This window comes from Seriola lalandi, unplaced genomic scaffold, assembly GCF_002814215.2.
Source record: "Seriola lalandi dorsalis isolate HSWRI2012SDOR001 ecotype SW California unplaced genomic scaffold, Sedor1 jcf7180002054544, whole genome shotgun sequence".
NCBI lineage: Eukaryota > Metazoa > Chordata > Actinopteri > Carangiformes > Carangidae > Seriola > Seriola lalandi.
This window is the reverse complement of record NW_019525097.1, coordinates 2,549,020-2,562,297: the sequence shown is the minus strand read 5'-3', so window position 1 is coordinate 2,562,297 and position 13,278 is coordinate 2,549,020. Positions and strand designations below refer to the sequence as shown.

The 13,278-nt window shown below is 40.8% G+C and overlaps 3 protein-coding genes across 3 annotated transcripts; 1 reads left to right on the top strand and 2 right to left on the bottom strand.

Moving 5' to 3' along the window:
- Positions 1 to 153: 153 nt before the first annotated feature.
- On the bottom strand, positions 154 to 886 carry hadhaa (hydroxyacyl-CoA dehydrogenase trifunctional multienzyme complex subunit alpha a). The gene is given in 4 exon segments (XM_087176312.1): positions 154 to 392; positions 394 to 449; positions 628 to 727; positions 858 to 886. Coding segments are annotated over 4 exon segments (267 nt in total). The 3' UTR covers positions 154 to 310.
- Positions 887 to 2,378: 1,492 nt separating this feature from the next.
- Positions 2,379 to 3,250, bottom strand: fhit (fragile histidine triad diadenosine triphosphatase). The gene has a single exon (XM_023415110.2). The coding sequence runs from the start codon at positions 3,050 to 3,052 to the stop codon at positions 2,594 to 2,596; it is 459 nt and encodes a 152-aa protein (XP_023270878.1). The 5' UTR covers positions 3,053 to 3,250; the 3' UTR covers positions 2,379 to 2,593.
- Positions 3,251 to 3,428: 178 nt separating this feature from the next.
- Positions 3,429 to 11,479, top strand: hadhb (hydroxyacyl-CoA dehydrogenase trifunctional multienzyme complex subunit beta). The gene is made up of 16 exons (XM_023415150.2): positions 3,429 to 3,575; positions 4,923 to 4,995; positions 5,394 to 5,435; positions 5,560 to 5,656; positions 5,910 to 5,954; positions 6,699 to 6,798; positions 6,919 to 7,006; positions 7,119 to 7,306; positions 7,424 to 7,604; positions 8,530 to 8,651; positions 9,069 to 9,148; positions 9,246 to 9,293; positions 9,525 to 9,612; positions 9,920 to 9,994; positions 10,696 to 10,860; positions 11,042 to 11,479. Exons 2-16 carry the CDS (start codon positions 4,929 to 4,931, stop codon positions 11,075 to 11,077), a joined length of 1,422 nt encoding a protein of 473 aa, XP_023270918.1. The 5' UTR covers positions 3,429 to 3,575; positions 4,923 to 4,928; the 3' UTR covers positions 11,078 to 11,479.
- The last annotated feature ends 1,799 nt before the right edge of the window (positions 11,480 to 13,278 follow it).

Below are 13,278 nucleotides of genomic sequence, written 5' to 3'. Positions count from 1 at the left end.
TCTGCACGAAAAATCCTCCAGTTGGCACCAACACCACAAACATGGACGAGAGGTCACGTTGCTACTCGAATTAGCTGAGGTGACGCCTAGCGGACACTGAGCGGCTAGTCAACTGTGACACACCCTCCTGTCACTCAAAGCGGCCACGCCCTCAATTATGTATAAATTTAAGCCATGTTAAAATTTAGTTAGGTCATGTTAGTAAAAATTCCCCATCTGTTATAATTATAATACTCAGTCATGAGCTTCTTAATGGAGTTCCACCTTCACCTAGAGGAGCAAATCCCAGAAGATTACAGAGGTGCCATCTTTAAAATGAAGTACAGCGATGGAGCCACACGTAGAACATACCCAGAGGGTCCACAAGCTGGTGCACTAGACCCATCTTCTTTATCAGCCCTGATGTTCCTGCCTGTCAGCATCATGTCACATGCTCCGGGGAGACCCACCTACACACACACGTGCAGACAAGCAGGTTGCAGATATTGTGAGCTAATATCGCCCCCAAGTGAGGCTCTTGACCTTAATATACTCCAGTGGAACTCAGTAGCCACTAGCACAAGACTGTGGCAATGCTTTCAAGCCATTAACTGAATAACTGATTAATATGAGTGTGTGCATGTATACCATTTTAGGCAGTCTCTGAGTGCCGCCTGCTCCAGGCAGCAGTCCCATCACGACCTCCTCTGGTGATCTTTTTATATTTTGCTTTTGTGGTGATGCAGCACTGGCAGGCCATCATGAACTACAGAGAAGACACAAGATTGGGACTTGCGTGCTGACATCTTAGTCCGGATAAGCAGCATTTTTGACAACTTCACATACACACACACACACACACACACACACTGTCGTACCTCGAGGCCTCCACCCAGGCAGGAGCCATGGATGGCAGTGACAACAGTGATGAAAGATTTCTCGATCTTCTGACCTCCCTGAGAGAGACGGATGGCCTCTTACAGGATTGGATCATACTGAGAGCGGAGAACGCAATTCAGTGACATATTTTATTTATGTTTTAATGTGGACATGAGTTGACTGAAATTATTATATTAATATTATGTTTTAACTAAGTGAGCTGTGTGCCTTCCTTGACATTTGTTTGCAGTTAGGGAAAGTTCAAAGTGTGTGAAAATAAAACAAACTTTTTTCACTCTTGTCCGAACCACACACACGTATGTAATAGAAATCCTTGTTCGAGCCCTAATAAGCCTACTTGATACCTGCACCGGCGATAAAGCAGACAGGCTTGCTGGAGATCAGGGGTGATTCCAGGATTTTTAAAATGAGGTGGCACAGTGTGGGGACCAAGAAGCAGTCTAGGTGGGGGCCCATGGGAAATCAGAAAATTCTTTCAGAAATACTTACAGCATTGAAAATTGGTGTAGAAAACATTGGTCGCGTGTGCAGTGCCCTAATAAAGCTGGTAAAGTGACACCGACAGTACTCAAGCCCAGTGTCTTGACAGTGAGGGGATGCACTCTCTGACAGATGGGACCAATGTTGTTGATCACAGATATCAACTTATTATTTGGAATAAGCAATACACTTCAGGACAGAGCCTTTACTAACATTTTTAGATTTTTATTTTTACTTCTAGTAGCACAACAGAGCATTTTTTAATGAGTGGTTCCCCATTTTGTTTGTCGTGTGCACAGGCTCTCTGGTGACATGACACACATTCCTGGTGTCACACTATTCCATTCATCTACAGGTGGTGAGAAAAAGGGATGTGACAGCACCCTGTTCTTTAAATGTGGCTGAAGTAGGTTCACATGCTGTTATCAAGATAAAATGATCCAGTTTATTCTAATCCAGCTACTTTGGCTCTTTGAAAGCTGTTTGAGGACTGATTTGTTGAACTTGGATGAAGTTATCTTGAAAAACAGTGTGCTCTTATTTTGAAATAAAGGCAAAATGAATGGAGAGATGAGATAAACATTCAAATAACTGGCTAAGAACTGATCATGTGATTGCAGGCACCGGAGGAGCCCTCCCAGCATGCACTGGGGCAATAGATTCATGGACATAAGTCTTACTTTATGTTTACATTGCATTGTTAAGGATGTCACTCTGTCTACATTGTGCTCTGTAATGTTTCCAGTGGTTCCACATGTTCATCAATGTTAATTAATAATTGTTGGTGATTATATTATAATTAGCCAGAACAACCATTACATGATGTATTGTGTCCATAGTTTTTCACAATATAAGTAAGCATACAAAAGTATAAGTATAGTTTCACAAAACTTTTTACTCAGTTTAAATAGAAAACATCTGAGAGCTTCAGGCCAGCTGTTAACAATTTTACAACTTTAACAAAAAAAAAACAACCTCTGTTATGACTATGGAAATTGTCATCAATAAAACAGACACTGGATTATTGATTTTGTATTTCACATTTGACAAAAAAAAAAAATGCTTGGAGAAAACTTACTTACATTTTATTTTGGAAAAGAGATACATAAAAGCCATGCACCAATACAAAACAGTCAAGATGTGAGTGAATATTAATATTGTTCCACATAAATATCAGGTGTTCACATCATCTTCCAGTCACTGCTGACCCTGGCATGTATTGACCATTGTCCATTTAGAGATTTTGGAGCCGATTCCTCAGATCTGAAGCCTCTGCTGCCATCTCCTCCTCGGATCTCCACTTGGACGGAATGTCCTCAGTTTCTCGGTCATGCTTCTGCAGCTCTTCGTAGACGCTGTCATTCTGCTCAAAGTCCCCCTTCTTCCTGGGCAGCACATGGACGTGGACATGCCTCACGGTTTGTCCGGCTTCAGGACCGTCCTGGATGGCAATGGTGAGCGAAGTGGCGTTGAAGTGTCTCTCCACCAGGTTGGCGACTCTCTGAGTGGCGCTGAATAAATCTGCCACCTCATCCGGCTGAAGATCCCGAAAACGCTCCACTGGTCTCAGAGGGCACACCAACACATGTCCAGGCACCACAGGCTTCCTGTTGACCAGAGCAAATGACAGCTCAGTCTGCAGGAACACAGCCGAGGCCTTGATGAGATGCTGTCCAAAGCGCAGGGTCGACATGTCCCACTGACTCACTGATAATGTCAGGAGCTTGCTAATCTGTGAGTGACCAACAGCGACGTCTTCCAGCAGCTATTACTAGCTTGAAGCCTCTGTTTGCGATGTCTTGCAGTAAACTCCGACCAAACATACACCTGTCATCTTCACCGTTGGGAGCGCGAGAGTGCCGTTCATGCTGCCGGTCGAATGGCAAACCGGATGAGGACCTCCCAACACGCTGAAATAGCGACGGAGCCTAACACGTTAATGCGCTCATATCGTTATCTTTTGCTTGGAAAAAAATCAAAATATGTTTTAATGTAATTTTTTTCATCATTTGTGTATTGAATTTACTTTAAAAACAAGCAGGTATGTAGCTAATCATTTAGTTGCACATGTGTTTTCTTCAGGCATCATTTTGGTCAGCAATAGTGTAGACGGGTCCTTAAGAGCGGTTAGCGGGTATTGTAGTCCGGTAGCGCTGCTGAAGTGGCTGATCGTTTGACTGGGAGGCAGTGTCAGCAAAGACATATCACACGCACAGGTAAGGTTCAACTTAGCTATCAGTTTATATTGATAATAAAACTAAAAAGAGAATAGACATGATGTAATTTCTACAAATACGTGTCTTCATCCCAAACATAGCGACATAGATCACAACTCAATGGAAACTTTTGCTAACAATTAGCTAGCTTTATTAGCTTGCGTGGAGCTTCCAGCTTCATTGTTGTGCTATTTAGGTTGTTCGGCAATGTTGTTTTTGATCAGAGTAAACGTTTTTTGAAGGAACCACATACTTGTTGTTCTGTATACAGGTCTGACCCTGTTTGACACACGTAATTGTGCATTTACGTCCCTGTTATTCAGCAGGATAGGAAACTAGGTGAAGGGTCAGAGCTGGGGTAGGGGGGTTGGGCTGGGTGACCGACAATGATATGTCATATCATGCCACAATCATTAAACACAGAAAAAAGACATATTATGTGTCGGACCTTTTCTCTTAGTTTAAATCTGTATTAGAATTAAAATCCCATTCACATATTTGAGTCTTTTCTGCAAACATTAGGGATGTGTCGAGCTGAATGCAAGTGACCTGTCATGTTTTACCACACATGATCTGCATAGTCTTACGTCGGGGTAAGCTAATTATAACATACAGTCAAGCAAGCCCCGGTACTGACGGTTTATTACGTGCAGTGCGAGATTCAGACATTCAAATCACAGGTGCTTAACACAGCTGACCTTTTGTCTACTGAAGTGAGAGGCAGTGTAGTGTGGTTATATCCCTCTCCGGGCTGCACTATCACTATAATAATGGTAACACATACTCTATAGTCCCCATTCGTTATGCACAGTGTTGGAAGAAGTGCTTAATTTAAGTGTAGAAATACTCTGTTACAAGTCAAAGTCCTGCATTCAAAGGAACAAAAGTATTAGCATTAAAATATACTTAGAGTATAAAAAGTACTCATTAGGCAGAATATCCCATTTCAGAATCATATATATTATATTATTGGATCATAATTGTTGATAAATGTGTACATCACTCATTAACGTTGCAGCTGCTAAAGGCAGAGCTGATTATAATTCCTTCATATACTTCACATTTTCTGAAGACATTATAGATATATATGATCGAGGACCGGGAAATCTGGTCACTGTACTGAGCTGCCAGGGCATGTACACTCAGTTGTCAGTTTATTAGGTACACCTAGCTGAAACAAGTGCAGTTGAATACAACAGTCCAGCAATAATTCTTCTGTAATGCTATATTTTTGTTATAGCTGTTTTAGGCAGGTGTTGATTCAACTCTGTGGTTACTATAATTGCATTACACAGAGAGGTGCTTCTGAGAACGATGCAGTAACGACCATAGTTTCTCTCTATGTAGGACATCATGGCTTCTATGTTGCTGAACTCAATGCGGAGCTGCTCAGTCAGCCCGTCCTGGGCGGTACGGATTGGTGAGTTGTCTCCCTCCTTCTTTGTAACAGTTTAACAGATTCCAAAATATGTCAAAGCAATAGGAAAAATATTCTATCATGCTATCACAAATGCAAGATACACCAAAAGCAAATTGTTTTCTCTTTCAGTGTTTCGTTATGAATACATGCTGTGTATTAGTAGTTACAATAGTATGATCTTTTTCCACTGTCACTTTTGTTTGTTCAGTCTTTTCAATTGTCACACTACTTGGTGATCCAATCTAAAATATAGACATTTACCGTGTAGATTCAGGCTGCACCAACACTGTTATCTGCTTCTGTTGTTTTATAGTATGTAATCATAGTCATTCAAGCTGTTTGTAGTTTGAAGTAATTCAAACTGAAGGTGATGAGGAATATTTGTCTCTGTGTCTCAGGGGCACGCTCTCTCAGCACGACGGCCCAGCTTCAGGCTCAGGGTAAGTCTAAGTGATATCATTTACATTCACATAAAAATGTAGATTCTAGTCTTGTGGAGATCACACTGAATGTGAGCTAAACATTTTAAGTTTTTATTTACTTCTTGTCTTCTCTATCTTTTAGTTCAGACAAAGAGCAAGAAGACACTGGCTCGGCCTGGTGTGAAGAACGTGGTGCTGGTGGAGGGCGTTCGAACCCCTTTCCTGTTGTCTGGAACCACGTACGTCTCCACTTTTTTCTTATAGCTAAGTTGACTGGATGGAGTCTGTGGCTTCATAAGTTCATGGTGCTTTGATAAGAACACTGCTCAAAAAAGGTTGTTTGACCTGGAGGTGATTAGAAACGTAAAATTATTATTTTTGGCATTTAAATGTTGAATAGACAAGGAAAAGCTGTAGTCAAATGACTTGTTTTACAGAGAGAGAATCTTGCATGAGGCTAAAAGCTGTTCTAATTTGTGTTTGTGTTTTCAGATATGCTGACCTGATGCCCCATGACCTGGCCAGAGCAGCTCTGCAGTAAGTGTGTCCTAATGTTGTGTTTTTTTCTGTTAACTGTGTCATAAAAAAAGCAAGTTCTCCATTAGCAGTTGTTTAAACACAATAAATCTAGGTTAAGTCAGCTGACCGAGTGTGTAGTTGATCTAATTAACCACCCAGTTTTTTTATGTCGGCCACCAAGCACCAGTGACATTAAAGACTAACCCATGTCCACTTTTTTGAGTTAGTAAATTACATGTGCAGTAACTTTATTGCTCTGTGAATTGAACCTAGTCCTGTTCTATTCATTACATAGAAGTAATTTCCCTGTGCTCAGAGAATCCAGTATTATTTGTCTTCTAGACCTCCATGACCCTGGTTAACAATGGTTCTGTGAATTACTGGTGACCTTCACATGTAATATCTAGTCAAGTCAAGTTTTATTTATATAGCCGATATCACAAATCACAAATTTGCTTCAAGGGGCTTTACAATGTGTACCACAAATGATACCCTCTGTCCGTAGACCCCTGAATCAGATAAGGAAAAAACTCTGAAAAAACCTCAGGAAGAGCAACAGAGCAGGGATCCCTCTTTCAGGATGAACAGTCATGCAATAGATGTGATGTGTACAGAATAGAGCACATCATAGATTTACAGTATGGACGTATAGATTGTAAATATTTAGACGTGAAAACATCTGAAAGTGTTAGTTTAGACAGGATAAGATATTCACTCAGGATGTTGTTTTGTTAAGTGCTACTGTGATTTGGGTTTCTCCAGAGGTCTGCTGCACAGGACAGGCTTACCCAAAGATGCTGTAGACTACATCATCTATGGAACAGTCATACAGGAGGTTAAAACCAGCAATGTAGCAAGAGAGGTACACAACTAACAGAGCATTTTGTACTCTGCAAATTGTCAGCAATTCACATTTGTGTGAACATGATAAACAGAGCTGCTGTTCTGTTGTGCATCTCCTTCATATTTGACTTAATTTCAGGCAGCACTGGGTGCAGGCTTCTCTGACAAGATCCCAGCTCACACCGTCACCATGGCTTGCATCTCTTCAAACCAGGCAATGACATCAGGTATGTCAGGGACAGAAATCTCTACACCAGGCCTCTTCCATTTCACATGCACTGTATGTTTCGGGCTGGACTGGTGATAATGTTTGACCTCTCTCCTTCTCCTTCTGTCCAGCTGTTGGTATGATTGCTGCAGGCCAGTGTGACGCTGTTGTTGCAGGCGGGGTGGAGTTCATGTCAGATGTTCCCATCCGTCACAGCCGTAAGATGAGGAAGACCATGCTGTCCCTCAACAAAGCAAAGACCCTTGGTCAGAAGCTCGGTCTGCTCGGCAGCATCCGGCTGGCACACCTCTCACCAGAGGTAGATATTCACTTCAAATCTCCCAACACTTGCACTTAATTCCAAAGTCCTTCCATTTGATCTTTGACATACAGTCCGGTGTTTCCTCCTGTAACCTTTTATTTATTACGTGTGTAGCTTCCCGCTGTGGCTGAGTTCTCCACAGCTGAAACCATGGGCCACAGCGCCGATCGTCTGGCTGCTGCATTTGGGGTCTCCAGACTGGAGCAGGACGAGTTCGCTCTGCGATCACACTCTCTCGCCAAAAAGGCCCAGGATGATGGTTTTCTGCAGGATGTCATCTCCTTTAAAGTACCAGGTAAAACACTGCTTCACACTTTAAACTGAAATACATGACATTGCAAATTAAAGGTTTAGGATGGTTGTATATGTTATATTAAGTTTCAGGAATGTTATGGATGGTGGTGTACCTAAATGTCATTGGTTACATTGTCGTTATCAGTCAGTGTCATTTGTCTGTTCTTCTTTGGTGAATTGATTCACTGATTTAGCTTATAAATGCTAATTTGAACCATTTACTGATGTTGTACATGGTTATGTGCAGAGCTGAAACAATTAGTTGCTTAATCGAGTGACAGAAAAAAGTTTTTTGATAAGAAATGAATCCTTTTTTTTTTTTTTTTTTGTTCTTTTTAGCAAAAATGCCCAAGATTTGCTCATTCCAGCCTCTTTATTATTAGTATTTACTGCTTTCTGTGTTTTATATCAGTGTGATCTGGATATCATATCTGGATTTTAAGCTGTTGTTTGGACAGCTTAAAAACCAAAATGATTCATTGATTAAAATAATTAGCAATCATTAGTTAAAGGCCTACTTGTGTGTTGTAACTGATTTGGTTTATCAGTTTTTTTCTTATTTAAAAACGTATTAATTAAATAATAATAACATAATAATTAAAACATATTAATGTTTACTGCATTTTTATTGTGTGGCCCACAGGAAGATTAGCAACTGCTACAACAGAAGCTAATGGGGATCCAATAAAATAAACATTAATTGCATTTAGGCAACTCTAATTTATTTCTGTCCATTTCTCTAACGTGCTCTCTGTCCCATGCAACACCTCAGACACAACTGATGGATTTTGACTCAAACGGAAAAGAGATGTATGAATGAATGACTGACACTGTGTGGGAGAATTATAACTAATTCAATCAGGTAAAGGCTAATCTTGAGTTTTTTGATTGTTTACATGATGTCTGTGTATTTTTGTCTTTTCCAGGCCGTGATATTGTTTCCAAGGACAATGGCATCCGTCCATCCTCCATGCAGCAAATGGCCAAACTAAAGCCTGCCTTCGTTAAACCTCACGGCACAGTCACTGCTGCCAACTCCTCCTTCCTGGTGAGCACACACACACACACACACACACACACACACACACACACACACACACACACAGACACACACACACGTTCTCAGTGTTCTTAATTCCTGTGTGTAAAAGAAAACACACAAACCTGCACACACAAGCTGCAATTTACCTGAAGCAAAATACTTTTAAAATTTGGTTGAGGATAGTGAGTCTTTTCAGTTCAAACAGCAACTGTGGCTTTGTGTTTACAGTTATCAGAAGCACTCTTTTGGGCTTTATAATAATATTTCCTGGCAGCAGGTTCACAGGTGAAAAGAAATGTATACCCCTACCCAAAACTACCTCCTCTGATTACTGCTCACAAGCAGAAACACTGTCACCTCTCATAAACTGCCCTGACTATAAGTAAACTGCTTGTGTGTGTGTGTGTGTGTGTGTGTCCTCAGACTGACGGTGCCTCTGCTGTGCTTATTATGTCTGAAGAGAAAGCTTTGGCTATGGGTTACAAGCCTAAAGCCTACCTCAGGTATCTGCACCCTCTCTATTTGCTATGACAGCCTCAATTTCCCCAGTGATGCTATTTCACATGACGTGCTAATCATATTATGTTTTCATCCTGGCAGAGACTTTGTCTACGTGTCCCAGGACCCCAAAGATCAGCTGCTTTTGGGGTGAGCCTCAGTGTCTCATTAAAGTTTGTATATTATTCACAGATTTAATCTAAAAGCCTGACAAACAAGGGGATCTTTTTAGTGATAGCATTGTGATAGCTAACCTTGTGTGTATTTGTAGGTAAATTTTGAGGTGCATTGCTCCTTTGAATCCCAAAAACTTGGTGTGATAGAAATTTTTTTTTTTTTCCTTATTTTCCTTTAACACTGTGCTCTGTTTGACTCCTGCAGGCCAACGTACGGTACACCCAAAGCCCTGGAACGGGCCGGCTTGTCTATGAGTGACATCGATGTCTTTGAGTTCCACGAGGCGTTTGCAGTAAGTTAACACACAAAAAAACAAAAAAACAGTGTGACCTTTGTAGAGGTTGCTGAATGTGTGTGTTGATCTAATTAATATCCTGTCAATCTCCAAGATATTTTAAGTTTTAGATGGATAGTTTCTTACATAATTGAACTAGAATCTCTCAATTTCTGCATCCAATTGTGGCGTGTGTTATTCATCAATGTTGGAGTAAGATTTGACTGGTATACTTCTTAGCTTGCACTTTGAATCTGTAGAAATCAATATGTTTTCAGTCTGGTATCTATGGTAACTCTCTGGGTATATATCTCTTTTTTTCCAGGGCCAGATAATGGCAAATCTGAAGGCTATGGACTCAGATTGGTTTGCCCAGACGTACATGGGAAGGAAATCAAAGGTAAAGCTGGTGGTCAGCTGTTGGCTATTTCTCAGAATAGATCCATGCAGTACAACTGGATGCTTGCAACAGATGAACATTGTGTAGACAGTTAATTTAGGCCAGAATAGAAGATTTATTTTAAATTAAGGTATTAGTGTAATTGTATTTGTATATAGTGGTTGTGTAAGACTTAGAATTAGGTGTTTTTATTTAGTTTTATATACGTAATAATGTTTTAAAATGTACAGCATCTGCATACTGGCAAAATAATTTAAAGGTCACAATTGTATAAAGTGAGATTTCTGTGTCTTTTTTCATTATAGATCAGCTCTAGCTTCTATATTAATACTGTGAAAGTATCAAAGCGCTCAGTCCATAGAGAAATGCACACAGCCTGTATTCAGAAACTGAGCCTTTAAACCAGCCGTTAGGACTTCCTGTAACTTTGTGATGTCACAACAAAATAGTCACCGCTCTCAGCCTCCTCTCTTCTGATTGGCTCACCAGTCATCATGCCAATGCAGTGCAGTGCCTTTTCCCTTCTTTCAATGGCTTCTTTTTCATTGTAACTGCACTCCAGTCATATGGAAATCTGTCAATATGAATTTTCAAGCTGAAAAATATTTACTTGAGCTTTAACCTTGGTTCTCAGTGCCTGGTGATAGCTGCCTTCTTCTCTGTGTAAATATCAGTCATTACCAAATGTCTTTTTTGTGTAGGTGGGGACTCCTTCCATGGAGAAGTTCAACCTGTGGGGAGGCTCTCTGTCTTTGGGTCATCCGTTTGGCGCCACCGGCTGCAGGCTGGTAACCACAGTGGCACACCGGCTGCAGAAGGAGGGAGGACAGTACGGACTGGTGGCGGCTTGTGCTGCTGGAGGACAGGTAAACCAATGGGTGACATGTTCATAGAACAGTAAAGTGACAGTGACTGATTTGCTCTTCATATCGAAAATTCAAGGAGTATTACTTTTATGTTCCTACACAGTTCTAGGAAACAACCCAAATAATCTTTCATTCGATTGATGTTGTTTTCCTGACAAGCTTCTATTCTCCTGTTTTCCAGGGTCACGCCATGGTGATCGAGGCCTACCCCCAGTAAAGCTCTTAAAGCGCCATATGTAACCTGGTCTTCAGGGGTCATCATGATGTTCTACACACACATACACTAACATCCAGATAATGCAGTGTACATACTAGCACCAGTTTGCCTTGATCAGAGAGGAGTCTGATACAGTATGTGAATGTGTCTGAGGAAACTGTAAATTAAACGTTGCTTAGAGGCTGTTAAATTATAGCAGAATGATGCCGAGGAATTTTTGCCTTTGATTTTGTGGACTTTGAGGCGCATCATTACAGCATTGTCACTGAGTCGAATGTAACATAGCAAAGTTTGAGCACTCAGAGGAGCTACAGTGCTAATGTTTATATACGTTGTGATATTTTTTTTTTTCTTACAAACCGCAGAAATTAAATGATGTGACGATAACCACACCGACGCTCATTCCTGGGTTTGTTGTTCTTTTCTGCAGCTGAGAAAGGCTTTTTTTCACAGCAGACATTTTGATTTGCCAAAGTAGGAAAAGCACGGGTGTTATCTCTAATATTAATTATAGCTGTATTGTATTCAGGTATCCCAGTAAGGGAGACAGTGTGACAGTAGGTGAGCCAACATGCACAGTACCAGTGCCCTGAGACTGAAGCAGCTAAATGGAATCCAGCCATCATTCATTTTATTATTTCTACCTGTGTGTTTCAGGACTGATGGCTGCACATGCACAGTGATTACTGGGAGTTTCCAATTTCAGCCAGTATTTTTAATTTATGTAATATGATTTCTTGTAATAGATTACTTGGATTCTTTTAAAACTGCTTCTTCTCTCATTTATGAAGCAATCAAAGTTTATTTGCAATTTTTCTAGATTACATCGCATCTTTAGATCTTTTGTGCACTGACAAGTATTTTAATAGTCGATTAATCGTGATGTTTTAAGATAACTGGTGACATTACTTTTCAGCTGAGCCCCACCCATGAATAAATAAGTCAGTGGCCATAAACATATATTCATTAATAAATCAAAATATTTGGCAGCTCAGTTAACCAGGTTTTACTTCACACCAATAAAGATAATTACATTAGGGCATTTACATTTGATTTCCAGAAATCAGGATAAGATTGAATTATTACAAAACAACTTAGCGACTTTGGGTTTTTGTGAGTAATTTATTGCATTTTCTTTACGTGTCTGATGATTTCCACTCTGTGCTGATAGAGGGCCTTGATGTACGGACAACTTCAAGCAATGTTGATGGGCCATGTTTTATTCAGCAGGGATTGAAACTATTGCAAGGAAAAAGATCAATGTATAGAAAGCTTTGTGCTGCAGACAACAACATTGAATTTGGAGATGGGGGGTATACTCTTTAACAGATTGACAAATTTGCATTACCAAATTTTTTTTATTTTTTTTGTATTTGCATCCCGGCCCTGCACTAAGATGTGTCAGCAGTCTGGCTTTGGATTCCTCTGCACTTAATTGATGGTGAATAATGCTGTCTGCCTCTGACGAGCCGCCTGATGTTAATGAGGAGGTAAAGAGAGATGCTTGGGCTTCCCGGTGATTTAAAACAACATGAATATGGAAAATTGGGAATATGACTGGCAGATGACTTAAAAGTTCAGGCAGCAGCGGCGTCTTCCTGATATTTGGGTGTTCATATTGTAGAAAAGCACAACTTCTACACCTGCTAAAGTGTTTGTCTAATTGATGGCGGATGGGTAAATTTATATCAACACATTGCCGCTTTCTTGCTTTGGTGTGCGCACGATCCCCTCAGCGCTCACCGGGGAATCTGACACACACACACACAGACACACACACACCTCAGGTTGGGGGCTTGTTAACATAACTTCAGTCAGACACTTGCGTTTAAAATGTATTTAAAGATTTAATTCTTCCAGTTTAAGAAATCCTTGACTCTGAGCGGGAGGAGTTGATTAATGCAGTCGAGCCTGTCACACGGGCTGCAGGCGGAGGGAATATAAAACCAATGTTTTACTGCCAAGGCAAAACGGAGCTCAAATGTAAATAGCAGAGAGAGAGACAGAGAGGGGTTTTTTGTGTTTTTAAAGCTTCAAAACCGCCTCAGCCCTGCGAGACACCGGAGACACACCGACACACGCCGACATAGCGGGCCGCCTCCATGCCTCTCCCTGCCTCAGCGGGGCTTTGATCAGACGGAACCTTTTATGGGGAATGACTGGCGAATGCACCCGCTGCTGTCACTACAAATCTACCTCAC

Coding starts and splice junctions, on each gene's coding strand:
- fhit (XM_023415110.2), bottom strand. CDS start 3,052: ATGTCGACCCTGCGCTTTGGACAGCATCTCATCAAGGCCTCGGCTGTG.
- hadhb (XM_023415150.2), top strand. CDS start 4,929: ATGGCTTCTATGTTGCTGAACTCAATGCGGAGCTGCTCAGTCAGCCCG. Junction 5,955..6,698: donor CTGGCCAGAGCAGCTCTGCA/GTAAGTGTGTCC, acceptor GGGTTTCTCCAG/AGGTCTGCTGCACAGGACAG. Junction 8,652..9,068: donor CTGCCAACTCCTCCTTCCTG/GTGAGCACACAC, acceptor GTGTGTCCTCAG/ACTGACGGTGCCTCTGCTGT.